Source organism: Colius striatus, chromosome 3 (genome assembly GCF_028858725.1).
Source record: "Colius striatus isolate bColStr4 chromosome 3, bColStr4.1.hap1, whole genome shotgun sequence".
NCBI lineage: Eukaryota > Metazoa > Chordata > Aves > Coliiformes > Coliidae > Colius > Colius striatus.
Genome location: NC_084761.1, coordinates 36,809,627 through 36,832,104, shown reverse-complemented (window position 1 = coordinate 36,832,104; position 22,478 = coordinate 36,809,627). Strand labels below are relative to the sequence as shown.

The 22,478-nt window shown below is 39.0% G+C and overlaps 1 protein-coding gene across 5 annotated transcripts in view; it reads left to right on the top strand.

Annotated features, from left to right (window-relative positions):
* Positions 1 to 22,478, top strand: part of WDFY3 (WD repeat and FYVE domain containing 3) — a 182,851-nt gene that overhangs the window by 92,797 nt on the left and 67,576 nt on the right. For 4 of the 5 annotated variants that reach the window (XM_061994269.1, XM_061994270.1, XM_061994268.1 and 1 more), the window contains 10 exons: positions 743 to 1,200; positions 3,021 to 3,104; positions 8,579 to 8,756; positions 11,421 to 11,635; positions 13,119 to 13,231; positions 14,102 to 14,333; positions 15,996 to 16,096; positions 17,117 to 17,335; positions 20,901 to 21,082; positions 22,177 to 22,408. In XM_061994269.1, coding sequence (XP_061850253.1) covers positions 743 to 1,200; positions 3,021 to 3,104; positions 8,579 to 8,756; positions 11,421 to 11,635; positions 13,119 to 13,231; positions 14,102 to 14,333; positions 15,996 to 16,096; positions 17,117 to 17,335; positions 20,901 to 21,082; positions 22,177 to 22,408 — 2,014 coding nt within the window. The remainder of the gene's footprint in view (positions 1 to 742; positions 1,201 to 3,020; positions 3,105 to 8,578; positions 8,757 to 11,420; positions 11,636 to 13,118; positions 13,232 to 14,101; positions 14,334 to 15,995; positions 16,097 to 17,116; positions 17,336 to 20,900; positions 21,083 to 22,176; positions 22,409 to 22,478) is intronic. The other variant, XM_061994271.1, reaches the window with a different exon arrangement.

Here is a 22,478-nt window from a genome sequence, read left to right as displayed (position 1 = left end):
CCACCCCCTGATTTCCAAAAAAGTGGATATTATTCCCTAGCACCTAAATTCATGTAGTTTCTGCAGTTTATACTGTGGCTTTGTATTTGTTCAACAAGTAGAGTTTTATCCACTTTTATTTCTCTCGCTTTTGAACTTTTAAGTTCTCTTTTTAGAGATTTCTGGAATTCATTATAGAGGAAGGGTAAAATTAAGTTGATTTTTGGAGCAAATTCTTTACTGCCATTTTTATCTTCGAGTGTTGTACATTTGTAGCTGCCACGTGCTTATGCATTGTAGATTTCTGGGAGACAGGTATTTGAATGTTCCAGGGTTTAGATTTCTCATTGCTACAAACAGTTATTTGCCTGCTCTTGTTTGGATTTGTTTGTGAAGTACAATGGCAGAGTCGATTACTTTCCCATAGCTCTATTCTCTGCCTTATCACCAAAGGAATTACCTGGGGATTTAGGGTTCCATTCTAGACTTGATCAAGTGTTTTCTGTTGGCAAGTTTAATTATGTCCTTAATTTCTTATTTCTAAATTAGGAGCAATACTTTACTTTGTCCCCCCACTCTTTTTGTTTTGTAAGCTCTTGAGGATGGAAACTTCTTGGAGACTTCAGGGGTTACCAAATTCTTGCAAATTACATGAGGATTTTGCTAACATATGAAACAAAAATGTTCCTACCTTTTTTTTTTCGAGCTTTTTGTATTGCTGCTGCTACTTTTTTCTGTTTTCTTTTGATTGTTTTGTCAATAGGCCCTACTCTCTGTGCTGAGAGAAAGTCACCGCACAAGAACTGTCTTTAGAAAAGTTGGTGGATTTGTGTATGTCACATCTTTACTCGTTGCTATGGAAAGATCTTTATGCTCACCACCTAAGAATGGCTGGGAGAAAATAAACCAGAATCAAGTGTTTGAACTGCTTCACACTGTGTTCTGTACATTGACTGCAGCAATGCGCTACGAGCCAGCCAACTCCCATTTCTTCAAAACAGAGATCCAGTATGAAAAACTGGCAGATGCTGTTCGATTACTTGGCTGCTTCTCAGACTTGAGAAAAATAAGTCCCTTGAATGTCTTCCCTTCAAATACCCAGCTATTTCAAAGACTTTTGGAGGATGATCTAATATCCCTGGATTCTGTGTCACCTACACTAAGACACTGCAGCAAACTTTTTATTTACCTCTACAAAGTAGCAACAGATTCTTTTGACAGGTATGAACTTTGGATTTCCTTCTTTTTTTGTTTCTCTTTACACCCCACCTGTCCTCCCTGCCTCAATGTTCCTTAAAATAGTTTTTTTTTCAAATATGTTCATTGTAAGCTTTGATATTTCCATTTTAATCTATTTCTTTGTTCCTTCACTCCAGTAAGAAGCATATAAGGTGTCAACATCTGACCAAATGTTGACATTGCTTTAGCTTGCTCCAGGGTTTTCCAGGGTATGCAGCATTCTCTCTGGTGTTGAATGTTTTGTCATGGTAGCAATTAAGATAGAGATGCCAGCATACAGTTGTATTTAATGTGTTTAAGCAACCTCCTTGTTGATAGACAGACTATCTGGTTGCTTTATGATACAGAAACTACTAGATTTTTATGCTTTTTTTAAGTCAAATGAAAAATTGGTTGTTGAACATCACAGCTTAACTTCTTGTTTTCTTTAAGTAGAGGCTTTAAGTAATTAGTTAATATTGTGAGGAATTGAGAATTATAGAATTGTTTAAGTTGGAAAAAATTATTTAAGATCATCAAGTCCAACTCTAACCCTAACAACTAGCAAGTTCACCACTAAACCATATCCCCAGGTGCCACTTCTTACACCTCTTTTAAATACCTCTCCAAATGATGACTCAACTGCTTACCTGGGCAGCCTAATTTTAGATGGATTGACATGTTCTTTAAAATACTAGCTGGTCTGTACATGGTTGTTTTTTAAATTTAACTAGGAGAGACTAACACAGTAAAAAAATTAAATTTAAGCTATATTTGAGTTTTGAAATGAACAGTAATGTGTGTCTTAAAGTCAATTCAAAATGATGACAAAACTTTTAGAAGTATAAGTTGAAGATTCACTTGTCTTAAAGTAGTTTTTGCCCGTAATTTAAGTTACAAAAAAGTTAAACGCAGACATAAGCTTTGTGGAGCTTCTGCACCCCAGCTATTTAATGCATGTGGCCCTGTTTTAATAAGATAGGCCACCTTTTTAGTCAAACAAAGAGTCTGAATTTCAAAATCTTGAAGATATGACTGAGTATCCTGAGGTTTTACTAGAGCTGCCAGTTGGTAAACTTTCTTAAACTGAGTGACAAGTAAGGTACAAACTTCATGACTTTGTTAAGGAATTTTGCCTTCAAAGCAGTAAGTCTTAATGCTTTTCTTCTCTTAAAAAGAAATAAATTCCAAAACCAAACACCAAGTACAGAAATGAATGTATTTGATCTCATTTTAAAGTATTATTAAAGAATTGATATAGGAAGAGGAAAAGGTATATTATGCATTGCACATACTGTGGCTAACAGTAGAATATGAGGAGTCAGTGGGTAAGTAAATCCTGTGGTGATGTTGCATAAGCCAGCTCTCTAAGTTCCCTTTTTTTCTGTTTTCCCCTGTCATCTTCAGTGACTGAATTCTTCCTTTTTTAAATGTTCTCATCATCACTCTTTGTAAAATTTGTGTTGATTTTGTTTCTTACCCATGTTGGTTATCCTTCATTTACTGAGACTTTGCTTTCTCCTCTGAATTTCATCTTTCTAACATTGAAAGGTGTTCTGTTTTGCTAGTGTGATCATGTACATAAACCTCTGTGGAGTAATGTGCAAGCACTGCAGAGTCATGCTATAAAACATGTACATGCTTTGCATGTCCACGTGTTTGCCTGATGCATGTTGTTCAGCAGTGTCCTTTGTCATCAATGTTGTTTCTGAAGAATGGATCCTAGTAATATTTTTCTTAGCACTTTTGTAGAACTAACAAGCTTATGGCTTCTGATTTCTTCTCTAACCTTTCTGTCCTACCCCTGTCTATTTTGTCTGTAGTCGTGCAGAACAGATCCCTCCTTGCCTGACAAACGAGACTTCTCTCCCCTCTCCCTGGGGTACGCCAGCTTTGTCCAGAAAAAGGTACCGACCCTTCAAAGAGAAGTTGATCTCACTTGTGATTTCTCTCTCACTATTGTGTTTATTAGTTTTGGTGTGGAGTTTTTTTTTTTCCCTCTCAAGTTGCTATTTTTTGTGAGGTATGCATTTTCACTCACTGGGTAAAATAAATGTCAGGGTATGTTTCATAGTAAATCCTAGGAATTATGCTAATGGATGATATTAAAGATGTTTCCAGACTCCTGATGCGCTTAAGTTCATGATTCAAAACCACATAAGGTCTAGTATCAGAAATGATCTAAGGGAGGTACAAACAATAGTCTTGGGAGCCATTCAGAGGAGTTCGAACTACTCTAGTAGATAAATTAATACAACAAGATTTCTTTTTTCTTGACTAATTTTTCAAGAAAAGGTACTTTCAATAGGAAGGTGGATGGTTTGGCAAGGTGCTCTTTTGTTAGTAATTATATGGAATAAAAAATGAATAGTGAATCTCCACTACTTGACTACCAAATCATGTAAAGGCCTACTAAATTAAAAGGTTTGGAAAGAAAACCCACATGACACAATTCAGAAATCCTTGTACTCACTCTTCCAAGTTACTAGTGTCTGGTAGATTTTTTTTGTTAAAAAAAAAAAAAAAGACTGATTTAACAACAGTGTGACTTACAGGTCTGTGTAAATGATGAAAAGGAAATTTTTCACATAACACACATAGAAGGGCTTAGCCATTTGTTATCTGAAGATGTGAGTTAGGTAGAGCTGCTTTTGAAGGCTAAAAAGACGCTGGAAAGACTGTGGGTTATTTGTAGCACACAAATGCTGTTTGTGGAAAATACAGTTATTCTTGCTTTGTGTATGGCCTATAAAATATGCCATCAAGTTTCGTATTTTGAATGTAAAATATTTTTTAAAGGGAAGCAATCAACACTGCTTTTTTGAAACTGCTTTGAAAGGAAATGTTTGTACTCAAACAGGTTAGTGAAGAGAAGCCTTTTTCTGATTTCCTGAGTGACCTTTTGCAAATCATACTTGGGTAATCCGCAGGGACTGGCATAGACACGGCCATTTTCCCAATTATACAAAATCTCTTAGGCTGTCATTTCCTTTTTTTCTAACACTTATGAACAAACCATAGCAATTGCAGTCCACAGAGAAAAACCTTCACTGCCAAACTCCTTTCCCTCTTATTTCCTCTGAAGAAACTTGAAAGAAAACAGCATTTCCTGAGGAGACTTTTTACAGCTTCATCCCCAATATTAATCTCTAGTACTATGGATTACAATTTCTTATACTACATTTTGCTGTTCTCCGAGGCTGCTCACATTCACTGAATTACTCAAATGCACAGGTATGCGAAGGTTTACAGTAGAACACATGCAATGCCTGCTGATTTCAGGGTGTAATGAGTGCCAGATGGATAGTTGATGTAGCCTGTTAATAAAAATATAAATACATGTATATGTGTTAGGCTTTCTTTGTTTTGGTGGGGGTTTTTGTAGAACTGAAAATGCAAGCATTTAAAAACTGGTTTAGGTTGAAGTAAAAATTGGTTAGTTTAAAATGTCATTATCACTGTGGGGTGCTTTGGGCAATTCAGGCAAGCACCAGTATGGTAACATGAGTACTTGCTGAGGCCAAGGAGTGTGTTTGACTTGGATCTGCACAAACAAAAAAGGCTTTTGGATGATAACAAGTTGTATAAGGCTCAAAGAAAAAGCAGAAAGAAAGTGATGATCATGCTGCTCTCAGTGATTTTTTTTTTTTCCCTCCAGATCCTTTCTGTAAAAGCATGTTTTCAAGTAACAAAACAGACTGAACTAGTCTTTTCAAAAAGTCTGTTTGAGCAGCTATCTGCTTTCTCATGGTTTTTCAGTGTCACATTTGTCATTCCAAGTGAATTCACTGCCAGTAGCTGGGATTATCCTACTTTCACAGATAAGCAACTTGAGTTTTACAGTCCAATATTATTTTATTTTCTGTTCTTCCTTTTAAATGTCAGATATATTCAAACTCTTTCAAAGTCAACTCTTCTGAGAGAAATGTGTGCTCTTTTCTTATTGTTTTCTGTGTTGTTTATTTTGTTTTGCTGGAATCTCCCTTGTTGCTTTGGCCTGATTTTCTGCCTTTTGACTCATAAGGCAGGTGCCCAAAGGAGAGCCCTTTGTTGTTAAGCTAAAAGAGCAAGCAGACACTGTGCACACAAATAATTCTTACAAAAATAGTACAGTTCTGGTCTTGATGCATGCAGTTTAGAACAATTCTGTATGCATAGATATACTAATAATCTCTCAAAACATGGTTTCCACATCTCAAAACTGTATTTTCCGAAGAAGAGTGATGTCCTCCAAGTGTTATCCTTTACGTAAACAGAGTAGGTAGGACTCCTCCAGCACATGCGTTGGGATGGTGGTACACAGCTCTCCTCCCCATTACCTGGAATGCATTGTTCTTCCACCCCTCTGTATAATTTGAACCAAGAGCTATAGCTTTGTTAGTTGTTTGATTGCTGTAAATTTTGGCAGAAATAAAACCTTTTCTTGATATATTTGTGAGGTTTGTGGGTTTTTTTGATTTTTTGGTGTTTTTTTGAGAGGATGCTTTAGGCCTGACACAGTGAAGTAGAGAATACAATGTAGCTTTGACTTCAAAATACTTTTAGCTGTTTTTACAAAGTTTAGATGATGATCACGGTTGGGGAATGATATACAGAGAGTTTATCTACAATCAATCCTACTTATTTCTTTCTAGATGGAAGTGGTGTTATAGTCTCATCACTTATTAACATTTATAAATATCTAAAGGGTGAGTGTCAGGAGTTTGGTGCATCACTTTTTTCTGTAGTAGCTAGCAACAGGACAAGGGGTAATAGGATGAAGTTGGAACACAGAAAGTTCCACTTAAATATAAGAAAAAACTATTTTACTGTGAGGATGATGGAGCAGTGGAACAGGCTGCCCAGAGGGGTTGTGGAATCTCCTTCCTTGGAAGTCTTCAAGACCCGCCTGGACATGCTCCTATGTGACCTGATCTAGGTGAACCTGCTTGTGCAGGGGGATTAGACTAGATGATCTCTAAAGGTCCCTTCCAGCCCCTACCATTCTATGATTCTAAGAGTTGTACTTAATTATATAATTTTAAGTTGAATTTGTCTTCAGTTATTGTGGTTTGTTGCTTTGATTTTTTTTAATTAGATAGATCTGTGTGTCCTGTTTGAAACATTGCTTTTTCCATTTTCCACTTTTTCATTTCTTCTCCCTCAAAATGATCACATAAAGAATGTATAAGCCTGGATAATTGCAGGTTCTGCACTGACCCATAGACTTCTAACATTCCATGAATACTTCAACAGGATTTTGTAGGATCCATTTTATTTTCCATGCCTAGAGAAATATTTTTGAACTGTTGGGGTTTTTTCCTCCATTGTTTTGATGTGAGTAAACCTGATATGGAAAAACTAACTATAGAAGGTATTTTAAAATTATGTGAAAAACTTTCAGTAAAACATGCTTTAAGGACATTACTTAGCTAACAGAGAAACGAATTGCCTTGTCATAACTTTGTTCTCTTTTCAGTTTGTATGTAGTGTTGAAGTCTAGACCATTTGAGGCCCAGATCCATGAATCATACTGAGAAATGGCTCAGGTTTTTATTAGGCTCTCTCAATAGTACTGTGTTACAACCTCACAGTTTAATGAGATGACTGTGATGGTGCAGATCAGGATGCTTAGAAGTAAAATTTGTGCTTAAAAGTAGAAAGAAGCTTGATCTTCAAAATGTCTTGGGGAGTCGAATTTCAATAGACTGAAGAGCATTCTTAAATACAAACATATTTCATTTTTCAACTCGCATTGAAATTGGAAAGATGTAGCACTTTTATTCTTCAGTGGAAGAGTGATGCTGTTAGGTTACATGAGAAACAATAGCCTATGTTTCAATCTCTGCATTGCCTATGTTTCAGTCTCTGTATTAAGACAGGACAAAGGGTTGAGATACCTCTTTAGCATAGTATTACCAGTTGTTCTGCTGTTGTTACTTCCATTTTATTTTAAAAGAGAGATGCCAGATGAGTTTCAGTGAGTCTGCTAGAGAAGTTCAGGAAATTGATTTGGAAATAGAGAGTTTGTAACAACACTAGAAAAATTGATTGGGGCAGATTTTTTTTCTTGGTTACAGTAGAATTGCCATAGTATTTCATGTTTACTATAAGTATTAGCTGAATGAGTAAAGCATCAGTAATTTCATCTTTCTTCAAAATCTCTCTTTTTGAAAGTGCTCTTGGAATGTTCAGATGCCAAGTTGTTGCTAATCTGCCATGAACCTTTTCAATAGGAACACTTTTGTTGGATTCTATGATTCTGGGATATCCTACCCATTTTCCACCTAGCACAGGAAGATTATACTCCACTTCCTAATGTTCTGTCTTAGGCTAAAAACTCATTTACCTTAGCCTTCCCCAACAATTGATGTTTCTTGCTGGGGTGATTGAGTGTGTTCAAGATGCAACCTTCAAAATGTTCAGGACAGAATTGCCCTTTGAAGCCTTCCTCATATCCCATCTATATCATTTTTCCTGTGAGAAAAGATTTCCTAGTTGGAAATGCCTAATGGATGAGGCACAGCAAGTTACTTCTGTTAGGGTTAGTGGTGAGGTAAATCACTGAGAACAGGAGAGAGGAAATGCATCTTTCAACTGATTTGATAGGAGGAGACATGTTTTTAGATGGATACACTTCTCATAAAATGGCAAAGAATATTTGATCTTAAAGAAAAATGACTACATAAGAGTTTTGTGTCTTATAAATAAGCATCTATGATAAATACCGTGAGAATACATGAGGCTTGGTTTGTTTTGTTGAGTTTTTTTTTGTTTTGTGATACACACAAGAAATGTTTGCTTCTAGTTCTATGTGTGAAAGCCCCTTTTCCCTAGATCAGACTAAAACAGCTTAAAGTAAAACTAAATAGCCTTGTCATTCATGGAAAGACTGAGAGCATACAACCTGGTGTACTAGCATGAGTGTATCATGCAGCCCAATTCCTGTTCCTATTGCCTAGTTAGAAAGCGCCAAGAGTTTTGTGACTGCCACGTTTTATAATCAGTTGCTAACGAAAAGCAAATGGAGAGAAATGTATTCAAAGCTGCATTTGTCCACCAGAACAGGAGCAGCAGTAGGTTGCATGTTGCTGTTGTTGTGTGCTGCCATCACAACTAGAATGAAAAGAGGGAGGCAGTGAAGCCAACTTTAAGTTCTAGTACCTGGGGAAAAGACTTCTGAGTTCAAGCATAGTTGAGAAATTGAAACCCTTCCAGATTATCTTTGGGGAAACGTTTCCAACAGGTTTGAGAAGAAGAAAGAACTTGGTCTGTCTAACTGAGGGAAGAGAAAGGAGAGGGCTGTAACATCTGTAGGCCAGTTCAACTTTACAGTTGTTTGAAAAATGCAAAGCTCCTATTAGATAGGTGATGTAACCATGGGATGTTTTCTGTCCTGCAGGCATGCATATCATTCAGTTTCAACACCTCCTGTCTGCCCTCAGAAAAACATAGCTGATTTGAAACTCCAAACGGGACCTTCATCCATGCAAAGTTCTGACATGGTCATTATCCACCCTGGTGCTATGCTTGCGATGCTGGATCTTCTAGCCTCTGTCGGATCAGCTACACACCCAGAGGTACACGGTGGGGGGGGGGAAATCTGCTGTCCAAAGCTTTGAGAGTCATGGACAAAAAGGAAATAGGAAAAGCTATGATGTCCTCTCATTTTCTACTGAGAAACTAATACATTTCACAGGGTAACTGAATAACTGGTGACACAGAGGTATGATAGCAATTGGTTTATTTCACAGGCTTTGTTTTGTTTCCTTCAAACTCCTGGCAAGGATGCAAATTTAAAGAAATGACTGAAGTGGCCATCAGATAAGTTTCTAAACACTGTGATAAACGAATATTTTCCCTTATTTCAGATGTTAACGCATAGTGTGAGAAGGACATGGAATTGAACATTATAGCTTGGTGTAAATGTGCTGTTTGAAGTAGCTGGAGTATGTTGTAGTTCCACAATTGTACTACCTGCTTTGTATAATTCCCAAACCAAAACATCTACTAGTGAGTGTCTGGGATCTCGACCTTCTTGAGAGTTGGGAAGAGGGGAACTTCATGAGGTTCAACAAGGACAAGTGCAGAGTCTGCATCTGGGAAGGAACAACCCCAGGCACCAGTACAGGCTGGGGACTGATGTCCTGGAGAGCAGCTCTACAGAGAGAGACCTGGGCATCCTGGTTGATAATAAACTAAACACGAGCTAGCAATGTGCCCTGGTGGCCAAGAAGGCCAATGGCATCCTAGGATGCATCAAGAAGAGTGTGGCCAGCAGGTCAAGGGAGATGATTCTTCCCCTCTACTCTGCCCTGATGAGGCCTCATCTGCAGTACTGTATCCAGTTCTGGGCTCTCCAGCTAAAGAGAGACAGAGAACTTCTGAAGAGAGTCCAGCGCAGGGCCACCAAGATGATCAGGGAACTGGAGTATCTTCCTTATGAGGAAAGCCTGCGGGAACTGGGGCTGTTTAGTCTAGAACTGAAGGGGGATATTATTAATATTTGCAAATATCTAAATGGTGGATATCAGGAGGCTGGGACAGGACAAGAGGTAATGGGATGAAGCTGGAACACAAAAAGTTCCATTTAAACATAAGAAAAAACTATTTTACTGTTCAGATGAGGGAGCCCTGGCACAGGCTGCCCAGGGAGGGTGTGGAGTCTCCTTCCTTGGAGGTCTTCAGCACTTGCCTGGACATGTTCCTGTGCGACCTGATCTAGGTAGACCTGCTTGTGCAGGGGGGTTGGACTAGATGATCTCTAAGTTCCCTTCCATCCCCTACCACTCTCTGATTCTATGATACTGCTGGTTTGTATACAAAGCACGTGATTTACAGTTGCTTTTTGGTGGAGATGTCTTTCCTAGAGTACACTGTTTATTTAAAAAGAGAAGTTCTGAAAGCTTACAAGAATTACTAGATTCCATTCCTCTTTGTTGTTCTCTACCAGTGACGATTCTGGCAACTTTCTGTCTTCAGGGCATTAATTTGGCAGTTAAGGTGCATATATCTTAAATGTTGTAGAGGAGATGGCAATGGGGAGCAAAATGAGTCCCCCATAATCCAAAGGGAAATGGTTAGTGATCTGCTACACCATTTAGACATGTAAGTCTATGGGGCTGGATGAGATCCACCCAAGGGTATGAGGAAGCTGTCGGAAGTGCTCACCAAGCTACTTTCCATCATCTACCAGCATTCCTGGCTCTCTGGGGAGGTCCCAGTTTGCTGACATTTGCAAATATGATGCCCATCTACAAGAAGGGCTGGAAGGAGGATCTGGTGAACAACAGATCTGTCAGCCTGACCTTGGTGCCCGAGAAAATTATGGAGGAGATCATCTTGAGTGCATGTACAGGACAACCAGGTGGTTAGGTCCAGTCATCATAGCTTTATGAAAGGCAGGTCCAGCTTGACTGACCTGATCTCCTTGTAGGATAAGATGACCCACTTAGTGGATGAGGGAAAGGCTGTGGAAGTGGTCTTCTAGACTTCAGTAAGGCCTTTCACACAGTTTCCCCCAATATCCTCCAGAGAAACTGGCTGCCCATGGCTTGGATGGACCTACTCTGAGATGAGGGGAAAACTATCTGGATGGCTGGGCCCAGAGAGTGGTGGAGAATGGAGTTAAATCCAGGTAATGGCCTCAGGTTGCATCAGAGGAGGTTTATTTTGGGTGTTGGGAAGAATTTCTTCACTGAAAGGGTTGTCATGCACCTGGAACAGGCTGCCCAGGGAAGTAGCTGAGTCACCATCCCTGGAGATATTTGAAAAAGGTGTAGGTGTGGCACTTGAGGACGTGGTTTAGTGATGGATTTGTTAGTGTTCTGTTAACAGTTGGACTTGAGGATCTTAAAGGTCTTTTTCAGCCTTAGCCATTCAATAATTCTATGTTAAGTTACTAAGAATAGCTTAACAGTCACAAAAATGAAAGTTCTTAGTACACTGTAAGCAGGTTGAACTTATAAACAGATTCAGTTCTGCTGGTGAAACTAAGAGATTAATTTAACCATCCCTACCTGAATTGTTTTTTCTTTACAGTGATTGATTGGGGTAATCCTTTGTGTAGCTTATTATCCTTTTTCATAATGGGATGAAAGTACCACGTATTTAAATATAGGATGTTTTGTGTGTTTATTGCTACGTGTGGTTTCCTTTTCATTCTGTGTAAGGGCTTTCTTTTATTTGCCTTCTCAATGGATGTCTTCTCAAGTTGTGTGCTGCTCTTTTTTTTTTTTTTTCAGCATGCACTGGATCTTCAGCTGGCAGTGGCCAACATCCTGCAATCCCTAGTGCACACAGAGAGAAACCAGCAAGTCATGTGTGAAGCCGGGCTCCACGCACGACTGCTACAAAGGTGCAGCGCTGCTCTTGCTGATGAGGACCACTCGCTGCATCCACCACTCCAAAGGATGTTTGAAAGGCTGGCCTCCCAGGCGCTGCAGCCCATGGTGTTGAGGTCAGAAATCATCACTGACTGACTGTAAATGGCTCGGTTTGGTAGAAAGGGAGATGGTAGTGTTCACATGGCGTCCCATTTCTCATCAGATAGACTGTCTTGCTTCTGTTAATCAGCATGTAACCCTGGAAACATTGGGAATTGGAGGATGAGGGGGAAAGAGAAGTATGGAGCGGGGAAATCTGATGTTTTTCACAGAGATTGTATTGAAATTAAATGCTTGCTTTCTTCCTGCAAATCTCAAGAAGCTATCAAAAAAATGCCATTTCTAGCTAGGTCCACAGGAAGAGGAAACATGAGGATGAATTCCTTGACTTCTCTGTGCAGTGTTAAATACCTCAGACTGGAGAAGCTTCAGGCCAGCATTTTTATTTAGCACTTTAGTTTGTGTGAAGGAAATGTAGGAACGTGGTACAAGAGGTGTCTCAAAAAATCTAGGGATGCATCAGCTTTAAAAAGTTGATTTTTCTGAATATTAATGCAAGTAGTTTTGTACATCTGCACTGGTACTAGAAAATTGATTTTGAAAGGTTTGAGTGTATTTTGAGCCATTTGTTAAATACCCACACAGTTGTATGATGCTTTGGACTGCATGCTAGATTCTGGGGATACATTCTTGCGGCCTTCCAACATAAAAGGTGGACTTACCAGAATGATGGAGAGAGACTTTTTAGCATGGCCTCTAGTAACAGGAGCAGGGTTAAAGGCAAACCAAATTCAAAGCGCATGGATTTGGACTGTACATAGAGAAGACTTCATTAGAAGTGTTCAAGGTCAGTATGGCTGGCGCTTTGAGCAACCTCATAGGGTAAAAGATGTCCCAGCTCACAGCAGAGGGGTTGGACTAGATGATCTTTAAAGTTCCTTCCAACAGAAACCATCCTGTGATCTCAGCTGGAACACGGAACTTAATTGTATTATCTCCTGTGGATCACTGACTGGCTGACCTGCAGCCAGGACAGTTGCTCAGTTCACTTCAGTGGCATGTAGCCATGTCAGAAATGATTCTACAAGGAGCACATGTGCTGGTAGTCGCATCACAAGCACTTAAGATTCCCTGAGTATAGCTATAGATACAGATACTTTAGTTATCTATAGATGTAGATGTTGATATCTGTGAAACGACCCCCTAGCCAAATAAGACATAGGTATAAAACAAAGCTGAGGTCAATTACTCACTTCATGCTGCAGTCTGCCTTTCCAGATGAGTCCAACTTGCTGAATGTGCATCAGTGAGCATCCTGATGTTCTCCTACAGGATGTGGCAGCCTCCTGTCAAGTCTTTGGAATTAAGAGAAGGGATAAAGTCAATTTTTGATTTTGTGTGTGTGTTCAAAGCTTAAGTGGTTTCAAATGGATCAAATGTATTTCATGTAATTATACATCAGTTTATTTTCTTAATTAAAAGTTACATTTATTATAAGTAATTACTAAGCAAATCAAGAGACAAAATTATTTCTAAATCTTTTATTCTCTTTCTTAGGGAATTTTTACGCTTGGGAAACCCTTTGAATTGTGGAGCTTGGGACAAAAAGCTCTTGAAACAGTACCGAGTGCACAAACCCAGCTCACTGAGTTTTGAACCGGAAATGAGAAGTAGGTGCTGAAGTGCTAGAAATTTACATAAAGAATTTACTGACATTCCCCAATTGCATGCTCACAAAAAATTTGTAGATAGGCACTCATAAAAACCTAAGAAGGGACACCACGACTTGATTTTAGTTTTAGTTTAGTTTTAGTCCTGGAGTTAATACTAAGGGAAGGTATTTTCACAAAGTATTTTGATAGAATATTCACTAGATATTCCTAGATCATACATACACATACATACGGGTATGCAGTGGAAGTTTTCATTATACCTTTGTCTAGTATCCTGTCATCAAAGTTTATCCATCTGGTAGAATGCTTCATATTCTGTCAGCAGTTTTGCATCACCTCTGATTTTCACACTGGAAAGTTAGATCTGTTTGCCAGCTATTTAATGATTTAATCTGATAAACTGCACTGGATGTCTGTAACCTCCATGAACCAGAAAATATCCCGATGATACTGAATTACAAGCCTTAAATAATGAAATAAATAACAACAAAAAAAACCCCCAAAAAACTGAATTCATGTTATATCATCAGGTTCAGTACATTCCAAAAGAGGAGAGATGAAGAGATTCAATTTCTCTTGTCCAGCACTTATGTGAGTCTGAGAAGTTTGTAACGTAGGAAAGCAAAGGCAAAACTAGCTTCTGGATGGCAAGTTATGTTAAGCTTACTGAGCCCTTTCTACTAACTGAGAGCTCCCAGGCCTTTAGCCAAGTGTTACTGTATCTGAAAAATGTGAAAGGGTCAACTACTTGACAATGATTGTCAAATTCAGCTATTGCATTGGAAACAGTACTTGAAAAGTCCAAATAAGTGGTCTGAAAATATCTCCCTTTTGCAATGCTGTTTTGTTTCTTGGCTTTTACTGTAGATAGCATGGTTACCTCAATGGAAGGTTTGGGTTCTGACAATGTCTTCAGTTTGCATGAGGACAGCCACTATCGGATAAGCAAGAGCCTGCTCAAACCAGCAGAAGGGAGCACAGTACCCCTGACGAGAGTGAAGTGTTTGGTCTCCATGACAACCCCACATGATATCAGGCTTCATGGATCATCGGTTACGCCAGCATTCATTGAGTTTGACACGTCTCTTGAAGGGTTCGGGTAAGGTCCTACAGTGCTCTCAAGTAACTTGGGGCACAGTGCAATGTTTGCTAATTTCAAAGTAATACTTGCAATTTTCAATGGACTGTTTGCAAACCAGAAACAAATTAATTTTTTAATGAAAAGAAAGGAATACACAAAGTGAAACTAGGTACATATGTAAGCGTTAATAGTACTCTCTCAGTTCTGAATCTCACATGTCCTTTAAAATGAAGGAATATCAACATACTCTAACAGAAACTTACTAGTTACTAGGGTGTATGTGCAACATTTGGGTGGTGTAAATGCTCTGAAACCCACTTAAAATTGCTGAAGAACTTGAAAATGTGGAGGTGAGCAAATTGGAAATACAATAAGCAGAGAAGGCAGCTATGTTGAGTCCAGATAACTGGAAAAAAGTTACGATTGACTGGAGGCATAAGCCTGAATGTAATGCTTAACTCATTCTTTTGTTTTAACACCTTCACTGTTTTTTCTCTCTAATTACACATCTACTGAGTGAGAAACTTTGAGGATCATGTAATATGATTTAACTTCATTGTTCAGAAGATGAAAATGTGACGCCATTCTCAGCATCTGCTTAAGGAAAATGTTTTGTCAATTGTAAAAATCAAATGGAAAAACCTCAAAACACTGATTTTGTTGTGTGCTAAGGGATAACTGTCTCAAAAATTGGTACAAAAAGTCAGACCGATAGTATAAGGAACAGGTATTCTTTAACTGCTTGTGGACTAGTCCGTAGACAGAGGCTTGCAAATGGTCTGAAGCCCATATCTCAGACAGGACTGTGTTGTCAGTTATATGCAAGTCAGACAATTATGAATGGCACCTCAAATGAAAAGTAACTTTCTCAAATTTCTCAGAAGCTTGGTCAAAAGTTTAAAAACTTTGACTGCTTTTGCTTTCAAGATGAGTGTTCAAGTTAACTGTTTATACCTTACATGGGGACAAAATAACTCCTAGCTCTGTCAGGAAACTCAGCTACAGTATGTTTAAACTTGCCTGCTCAAGTGTACATGTAAAAAGAAAAATAATTCTTCAGCAAGCAGAAAAACTATCATTTTGCTTCCAGTAAGAAGCTCAGCTCCTGTGGGGATTTACTCCTCCTTGGTCTGCTAGTCACTGAAACCATCTGGGTTCTTAAAATCTTGTAATACCTCAGGGAGATACTCTTTATCTCTATTCCCATTGTGTCCACAGCATCAGTGGCTCTTAAAAGGGCCAAACATAATTAATTTGTTGATGTATAATGCTACTGTGAGAGCATGTGTACTTAAAAGAAGTACACCATAGTATGCAACTACCAGATCCTTTGAATATTTAGCTAATCCAATCTATCTGAGAGTCCAAAACATCTCAAAGGCTGAAGTGGAGGTATAGTTGCCCACAAGGGAGCATCTTATGCTATGGAGTTACATGGGCATAAGTTTCTGCACCTTTGCACCAAAGACATTGCTGCCAAAGCTCTTTGCACTGGATGTAATTTAGCCTCACAAGGAGAAATCTTGACAATTCATTTCTTCTTATGAATACATAAAATCAAAGAGAAGAGTGATGGTGTTCTTACAGTTTATTTTCCTATGCTATATTTTGTTTGTATTGAACCCTGGTTATATTAACTTTCATAAACTTTAGTGTGTTACTGGTCTTCTGTTTTAACAGCTGTCTGTTCTTGCCAAGTCTGGCTCCCCACAATGCACCTACAAATAATGCTGTTACAACAGGTCTTATTGATGGTGCAGTTGTCAGTGGAATTGGAACTGGTAAGTGCTCAAGTGTGACTGTTAGCAGTGTGTTGTACCTGGTGTGTAGTTCTCATATATTTTTTTGTTAGTCACGAAGTGATAGTATGGTGTTGGACATTGTGTACTCATAATTTGGAACTTCTTGTGGTTTTTTTTCAGTGTGTGTTTCTGTTGCTTTTTGCCCCCAAGTCAGTGAAAAGCAATATAAAATATAAAAGTGTATTACTTTAAAATACAAGGCTTTCAGCAGAGGGTTAAATTGTAATCAAGAGCAGCATATGAATAACAAACCTGGATGCATTAAGAACAAGTTCAGGTAGTGGCGTGAAGAGCATAGGAAACATGGCAGGAATTGTAATGATGTACTTGTGGCTTTGTTCTGCTGAGTTCTTGATGAAATTTATTAGAGGTATAGGTGCACATATGATCACAAAAATCCCATATCAATTCTTTGCCACCCCATATGATTGTTCACTGTAGGCCATTTGACTCTGCAGGAACCTGGTGTGCTGCAGAGCTAAATGAACATGATCACTTAGTTGAAAAGGTGTTAAGTCTAAAAGCTAAGTTGAAGGTTTACTGTGGTTAGATGGAAACAATGTTAGAGTGAGCTATTTTTAATGTGGGAGTATCCCAACAGATGAAATGGAGTTAGGTGCATGTGGTGGAGAGATCTTCAACAAAGGCTTCTTCAGTAAGTCACACCTATGGAAGAAGCAGCTTCTGATCCACTTCCACTTTTTTATTGCCTAGAGAACTGAAACTGGCTTGTTCTGAACAAGCACAGCTTCAGAATAGGAAGTAATTCATGCTTTACCTTGTTTTGAAAGAAACCCCTCTGAGCTAGCTTTATGTGGCTTTTCATCCTAGCTTGAGTCAGGAGTGAAAGCTGTAATATTGAAGTCCATGAGGAAAATTTTTAGAAAGCACAGTCTGTATCAACTGAACTGATAGGAAAAAAGGAACAGGTATGAACAAGTAGGTATCCCAAGAACTAGCTACTGCAGCTATATAATGGGCTTCCATTTTTGTTTTTAGGTGAAAGGTTTTTCCCACCACCATCAGGTTTAAGCTACTCAACTTGGTTTTGTATTGAACATTTTAGTACGCCTCCTAATAACCATCCTGTGAGACTTCTTACTGTAGTGCGCCGTGCAAACTCCTCAGAGCAGCATTATGTATGCCTTGCCATCGTCCTCTCAGCAAAAGACCGATCTCTGATTGTTTCAACCAAAGAAGAATTGCTTCAAAATTATGGTAAGAGTTATGTCATGTCAACAGTTAAAACTGACAATATTGTGAGTATGTGACTGCAAGTTTATTTTGAGCCTAGTATCTGGAAGAATTGTGTGTGATGGAACTTTAGTTGCAGCTTTACCAGCTCCTAATGGGTTTTGGCAATGTAAAAATGCAAAATTAATGTAGAAATTAAAGAGCTTTTATAATTTCCAAAGATTTAATAACTGAAGATTTTTTTTTTCCCAAAACCCCAAGTGTTAGAAGTTTGAAGGAAGGATTATATAATTGGTTTTGGAATGTTTTGGTGTTTTATTTATCTTGTATCATTCATTTTAGACATCGTCTCTTCAGGTGCAAACGTTAACTAACTTTACTTTGAAGAAGTTGGGAAATAGTTAGTAAAAGGTTGTGAGAACTTTTTCAGTCTGTATAGTCCCAATGCTGGGGAGCTATTTGAAGGTGATAAGTCATTCACTTTATGTTTAGCTTCATTCAGTATCTGTGATCAAAGGTGGAATTACAGAGTTGCAACAAAGATCTAAGTGAAGCTGTTGAGGTCAGCGCATTTGCTAGTGAAAGCTACCAGTGCAGTTGGGGACTTCTGGTTTAGCCATCTCCTGTCTCCTGCCTTGTCCTCCATCAGAGCCTCCAAAAATGGTCAGTTTTGACAAGAGGTTTATACACCATGGCTGTGGAGGAGCTGAGAGGAGTCAGGCAGCCTTCTGCATTTGTTTCAGATTTAACTCTTTACAAGATAAGAATGCCAAGTTACAGGTACTTATCAAAAAGCTGTTCTTGCTTCTGTTCTTTCCTTTTGAGTAGCAGGCAATAGTAAAGAATTTCTACAACTTGTATTATTTTGAAAAAAAAATAAAACAGTGAAGCAGGCTGTTAGAGAATATTCCTTATTTTCACAATAAGTGGTCATTCACATTGTTACATTTACATTGTTAACTACAGGAGTGTCTCTTAGTACAAGTCAAGTTCAAAACCTAAAACTTGAGAGCTGAAGACCCATAGTATACAGGAGGAACTAAACCTCTTAAATTACGATGGTATTGACAGTGTTTTCTATCTCAGGAGACCCAATTGCAATTAAATAATTAATTAAGTTAATATTAATTCCTTTAGACTGCACTGTACCTGTAGATTGTATGTTTTCAGTTTCTAAGGCTCTGTTATCTAACTCTTTTTTTAAAAGAGATTGGATTTAAGGAGACTTTGTCAGAGATCTGAAGGTCTGTGACTACAAAGACTGTTTTTTAAGTTTACTTTACTGGTGTGCCACCCTGTCATAGCTAAGTTGTAGTTGGTGATGTATGGTCAAGTGCTGAGCAGGTAAGTACCTGAAGAACTAAAATGGCAGGCCCACCAGTATGGGGACTAGAAGTGCTGACAGTCTATTGTAAGAATAAATGGGGTAGTTTAAGGATCCTTCTTGTGAGCAAGATTTGTGCTCAAAGGTTTTTGGCTGAGAAAAAGAACTCAAGATTATTTTTGTATCTGAAAGTTTGTTCCAAGTTCTCTGCTTTTATCATTTTCCCTGTGCTATTTCTAAAGAAATAACATGAAATAGGGAAGAAGTTTTCCCTGTGCAGGCAGCTGTTGAGGTAAGAGGATTAGTAGTTTCTTTTCCTCCAATATGAAAGACTGAAGAGACATCTGAAAAGCTCCTGCTTTCTGTTGAATCATTCCATGGTGGAGAGTTTTCAAGCTATTTCTCTTTTTTTTGTGAGAAGGATGAGCATGGACTGCTTTCAAATAGAGTGTGGGTCATTCTGCTTTGCAGTAGAGAAGCTAATGGTTGTGCAAACTGATCATGCCTGTTGATGTGAAGTCAAAGGATGCCTTTTTAGAGAACTTTAAATATTGTGTGCTGAGAACTGCATTCAGGAGAAGAGAATTCAGCACCCATTAGTGAAGAAATACCTGGGAAATGCTTGAAGAGTGTAGGTGGGTGAACTGGGGATAGTAGTCAGCAGCTTGTGGTTTGCAGCCTCTGCAAAGAGACAGAGTTCCTCTGGCCATGTGCCTGTAAGGCAGGCATCTGTCTCTGAATTCTCTCACAGCTGGATGAGAGTGGCCAATGGTGACATGGGTGCAGCTCAGCTCACCTCACAGCAGCTGATGCTGCATCAGCGCAGTGGCCTTATGACCCAGGCTCTGCTGCTGCTGTGGTGAAGGCAGGGCAAGGCCCACGTGTAGCTGTTACAGCGTTGTATTGGAATGGAAGAGACATCATCAGTCCTGCACTTTGACTTCAGCTGCACATTCAGTAGCACTGCTTCAAAAAAATAAATTTCCTTAGAATGGCAAAAAGGGAAGAAGAAAAGCCATGGTGTTGAGGCTCGAGTTACAGATACCCCCAGTTTGTACTTCACATGTGTCTCAATGGCCAGATATCATATGTGTGGCTTTAGCTGTTCTGTGTAATTTGGCATGATTCTGGCACAGATACTTTGAAAGGCACTGTTTACTTGTATCTTCTCTGTGTGACCTAGTTGTCTAAGCAAGGTAGTGGCCAGCTTATACTGAGTGTCTGTAACTAGCTGCTGGGAGGGCAAGAGGAGGCTTCTGTTGGAAGAAGGTGGGGCTGCGCCCTGGCAGACATGGCCAATTCTGGCCAACTGGGCCACAGACTCCTGCAGGACACAATGAGCCCCGCAGCCAGGCTTGGTGGAAAACCATGTAAGAGAAGGCAAAACACTACATGGTATAAGGAGTAAAGGGAAAAAAAACATGAGAGAAAGTGCCCCGAGGATACAAAGGTGAGAGCAGAAGGAAGGAAGGGAGGGGGTGCTGCAGAGCAGAGATTCCATGCAGTCCCTGGAGAGGACCATGCCAGAGAGCAGGTAGTGGGACCTGTGAAGGGAAACCATGGTGGAGCAGGGAAAAGTATGAGGAGGAGGTCTGAAAAGTGTGGGAGTCTTTCTCTCCTCAGTGTCAGAGAAGTGAAAAATAGCTCTGTAGGTTTGAAGAGACATCTGTTATTTCTTACTGACTGCTTGTTTTAGGAAAACAACAAAATATCTTTCTGTGACTTGCATGGTGGCATGAGAAAGTTAGTAAAAACTTGAGCAAACTAGTCACTCCAGCTACAATTTCCAAGGGAGGATAGAAGGGGACTACTAAAATATAATTGTCAAAAGCCTAGAACTATGCTGAGAATTTTCATAGAAGAATTAAGGCAAAGGAAGAAGAGACCAGTTGTTGATACTCCCAAAACTATACTAGTTTGTTAATGTGCAAGTATTTAAGGATGTTCAGCCTGTCAAACTGTGGCAATTCAGTCTGAATACTTTCTCAAAAAATCTTGATTTCATTCTTTCTCTTCTCATACCTGAAGTCTAAAGTCATTATTAATGACTTTAATTGTTATGTTAATCATATGACTATGAATTATGAATAATCATGTGATTTTTATTCATAATTAATTGTATTTTTGCTAACTAAATACTTTCTAAAAATTAGGCTTTAATGTATTGCTCTAAGTTGTTTGCGTAAAGTCTAATAACATATTCTTGTGTTTTAAGCTTCTTATAACACTTCTACTGGTACCCATTAACTTGTACTTTTTCTTTAGTTGATGATTTCAGTGAGGAATCGTCATTTTATGAAATTCTTCCCTGTTGTGCCCGTTTCCGCTGTGGTGACCTCATTGTGGAAGGCCAATGGCATCACCTAGTTCTGGTCATGAGTAAAGGCATGCTAAAGAACAGCACAGCTGCGCTTTACCTTGATGGACAACTTGTTAACACTGTTAAGGTAAAATTAAATCCTTAAACCCTCAGTTTTACTGGTTGGAGTGATTTCTCTCTCTCTGCAAATATATCTGCACAAAAACCACACACAAAACAAGAACACTACAAAGCAACACATCCTTCCCCCCGCCCCCCAAAAAACAAAAGCTCAAAACAACCAAGATAAGGAGCCTTGCAGAAAACATTTGCTCACTGTAAGGCTTGAAACCAGCCTTAAGTCTTGTTAAAAGAAGATAACAAATGCTTTCTCAGACATCAGCAGCAGTTACACTAAGGTGAAGTGTCCATTTTGCACTGAATGTGAGAGAAATGTGACACAGCTATGCTATTGACTAGATTAATTAGGAGAATCATAAAAAGCTGAAGAAGACTTGTTTCAGGACCATGTAGCAGATCTAACTTTGAATAATGGGGAGATTACAGAGGAAGTCAGTTTTACCAATTTATTCAGAGTGTTCCTTTCCCAAAGCTATTGCCACACCAGAAATGACATTGCTTTGTCAGTGGTAGCCCCTTCTAGCCATCCTTCTGGCCTTAAGTGACTACATTTGATGACTGGTAACATAATTTTTACACAGTAGATAGAAAATGTCTGTGTGATTGTCATTTTATGTAAGCCAGCATTTTACTTGTGTGTTTGTTTTATTGCCATTTGCAACTCTTAAGAAATTAGTCACATTTGCACTTCAGCTCAAAACAGTATAATTACCAAAGGCATGTTTTTACCGGCTGAAAAAGAGAAGGAACACAAGTTTATGAGATCACCTTACACTCTTGCAAAAAATAACTGTCACAGAGCACCATGTTTTTAGAGTAAAGACACAGCTACTTTCTTTCACTTCTTCATGCACAGAACTGTCATCCTTCTGTACACTTCTATATGCTCCTTCATCTTTTGAAGGCCACTTAACTGATCTTTGCATTTACCTTCTGGTTAATGTTCTCACTGCTGTATGGTATCACAATACTGTGCATTACATAGTAACAGTTGGCACAGCTCCAGATTTGCAAATGCTTTCCTGAATTTCTGATCTGCCTATTTCCTTTAGAGAAACCCTGCTGTCTCAATAACTTCACCATGTTTTTTCTCCCTTACAGCTTCACTATATTCATAGTAGTCCTAGTGGATCTGGTTCTGCCAACCCACCCGTGGTCAGCACTGTTTATGCCTATATTGGCACACCGCCTGCACAGCGCCAGCTCTCTTCATTGGTCTGGCGATTGGGTCCTACACATTTCCTGGAGGAAGTTTTGCCTGCCCCTGGTATTAGCACCATTTATGAGCTGGGACCAAACTACGTCGGCAGCTTCCAAGCGGTATATGTACCATGTGAGTACAAGTCAAATGGCAGCTAGTAGCTTGGCTGGGCTGTAGCGAAATCTTTTGTGTGTGTGTTGGC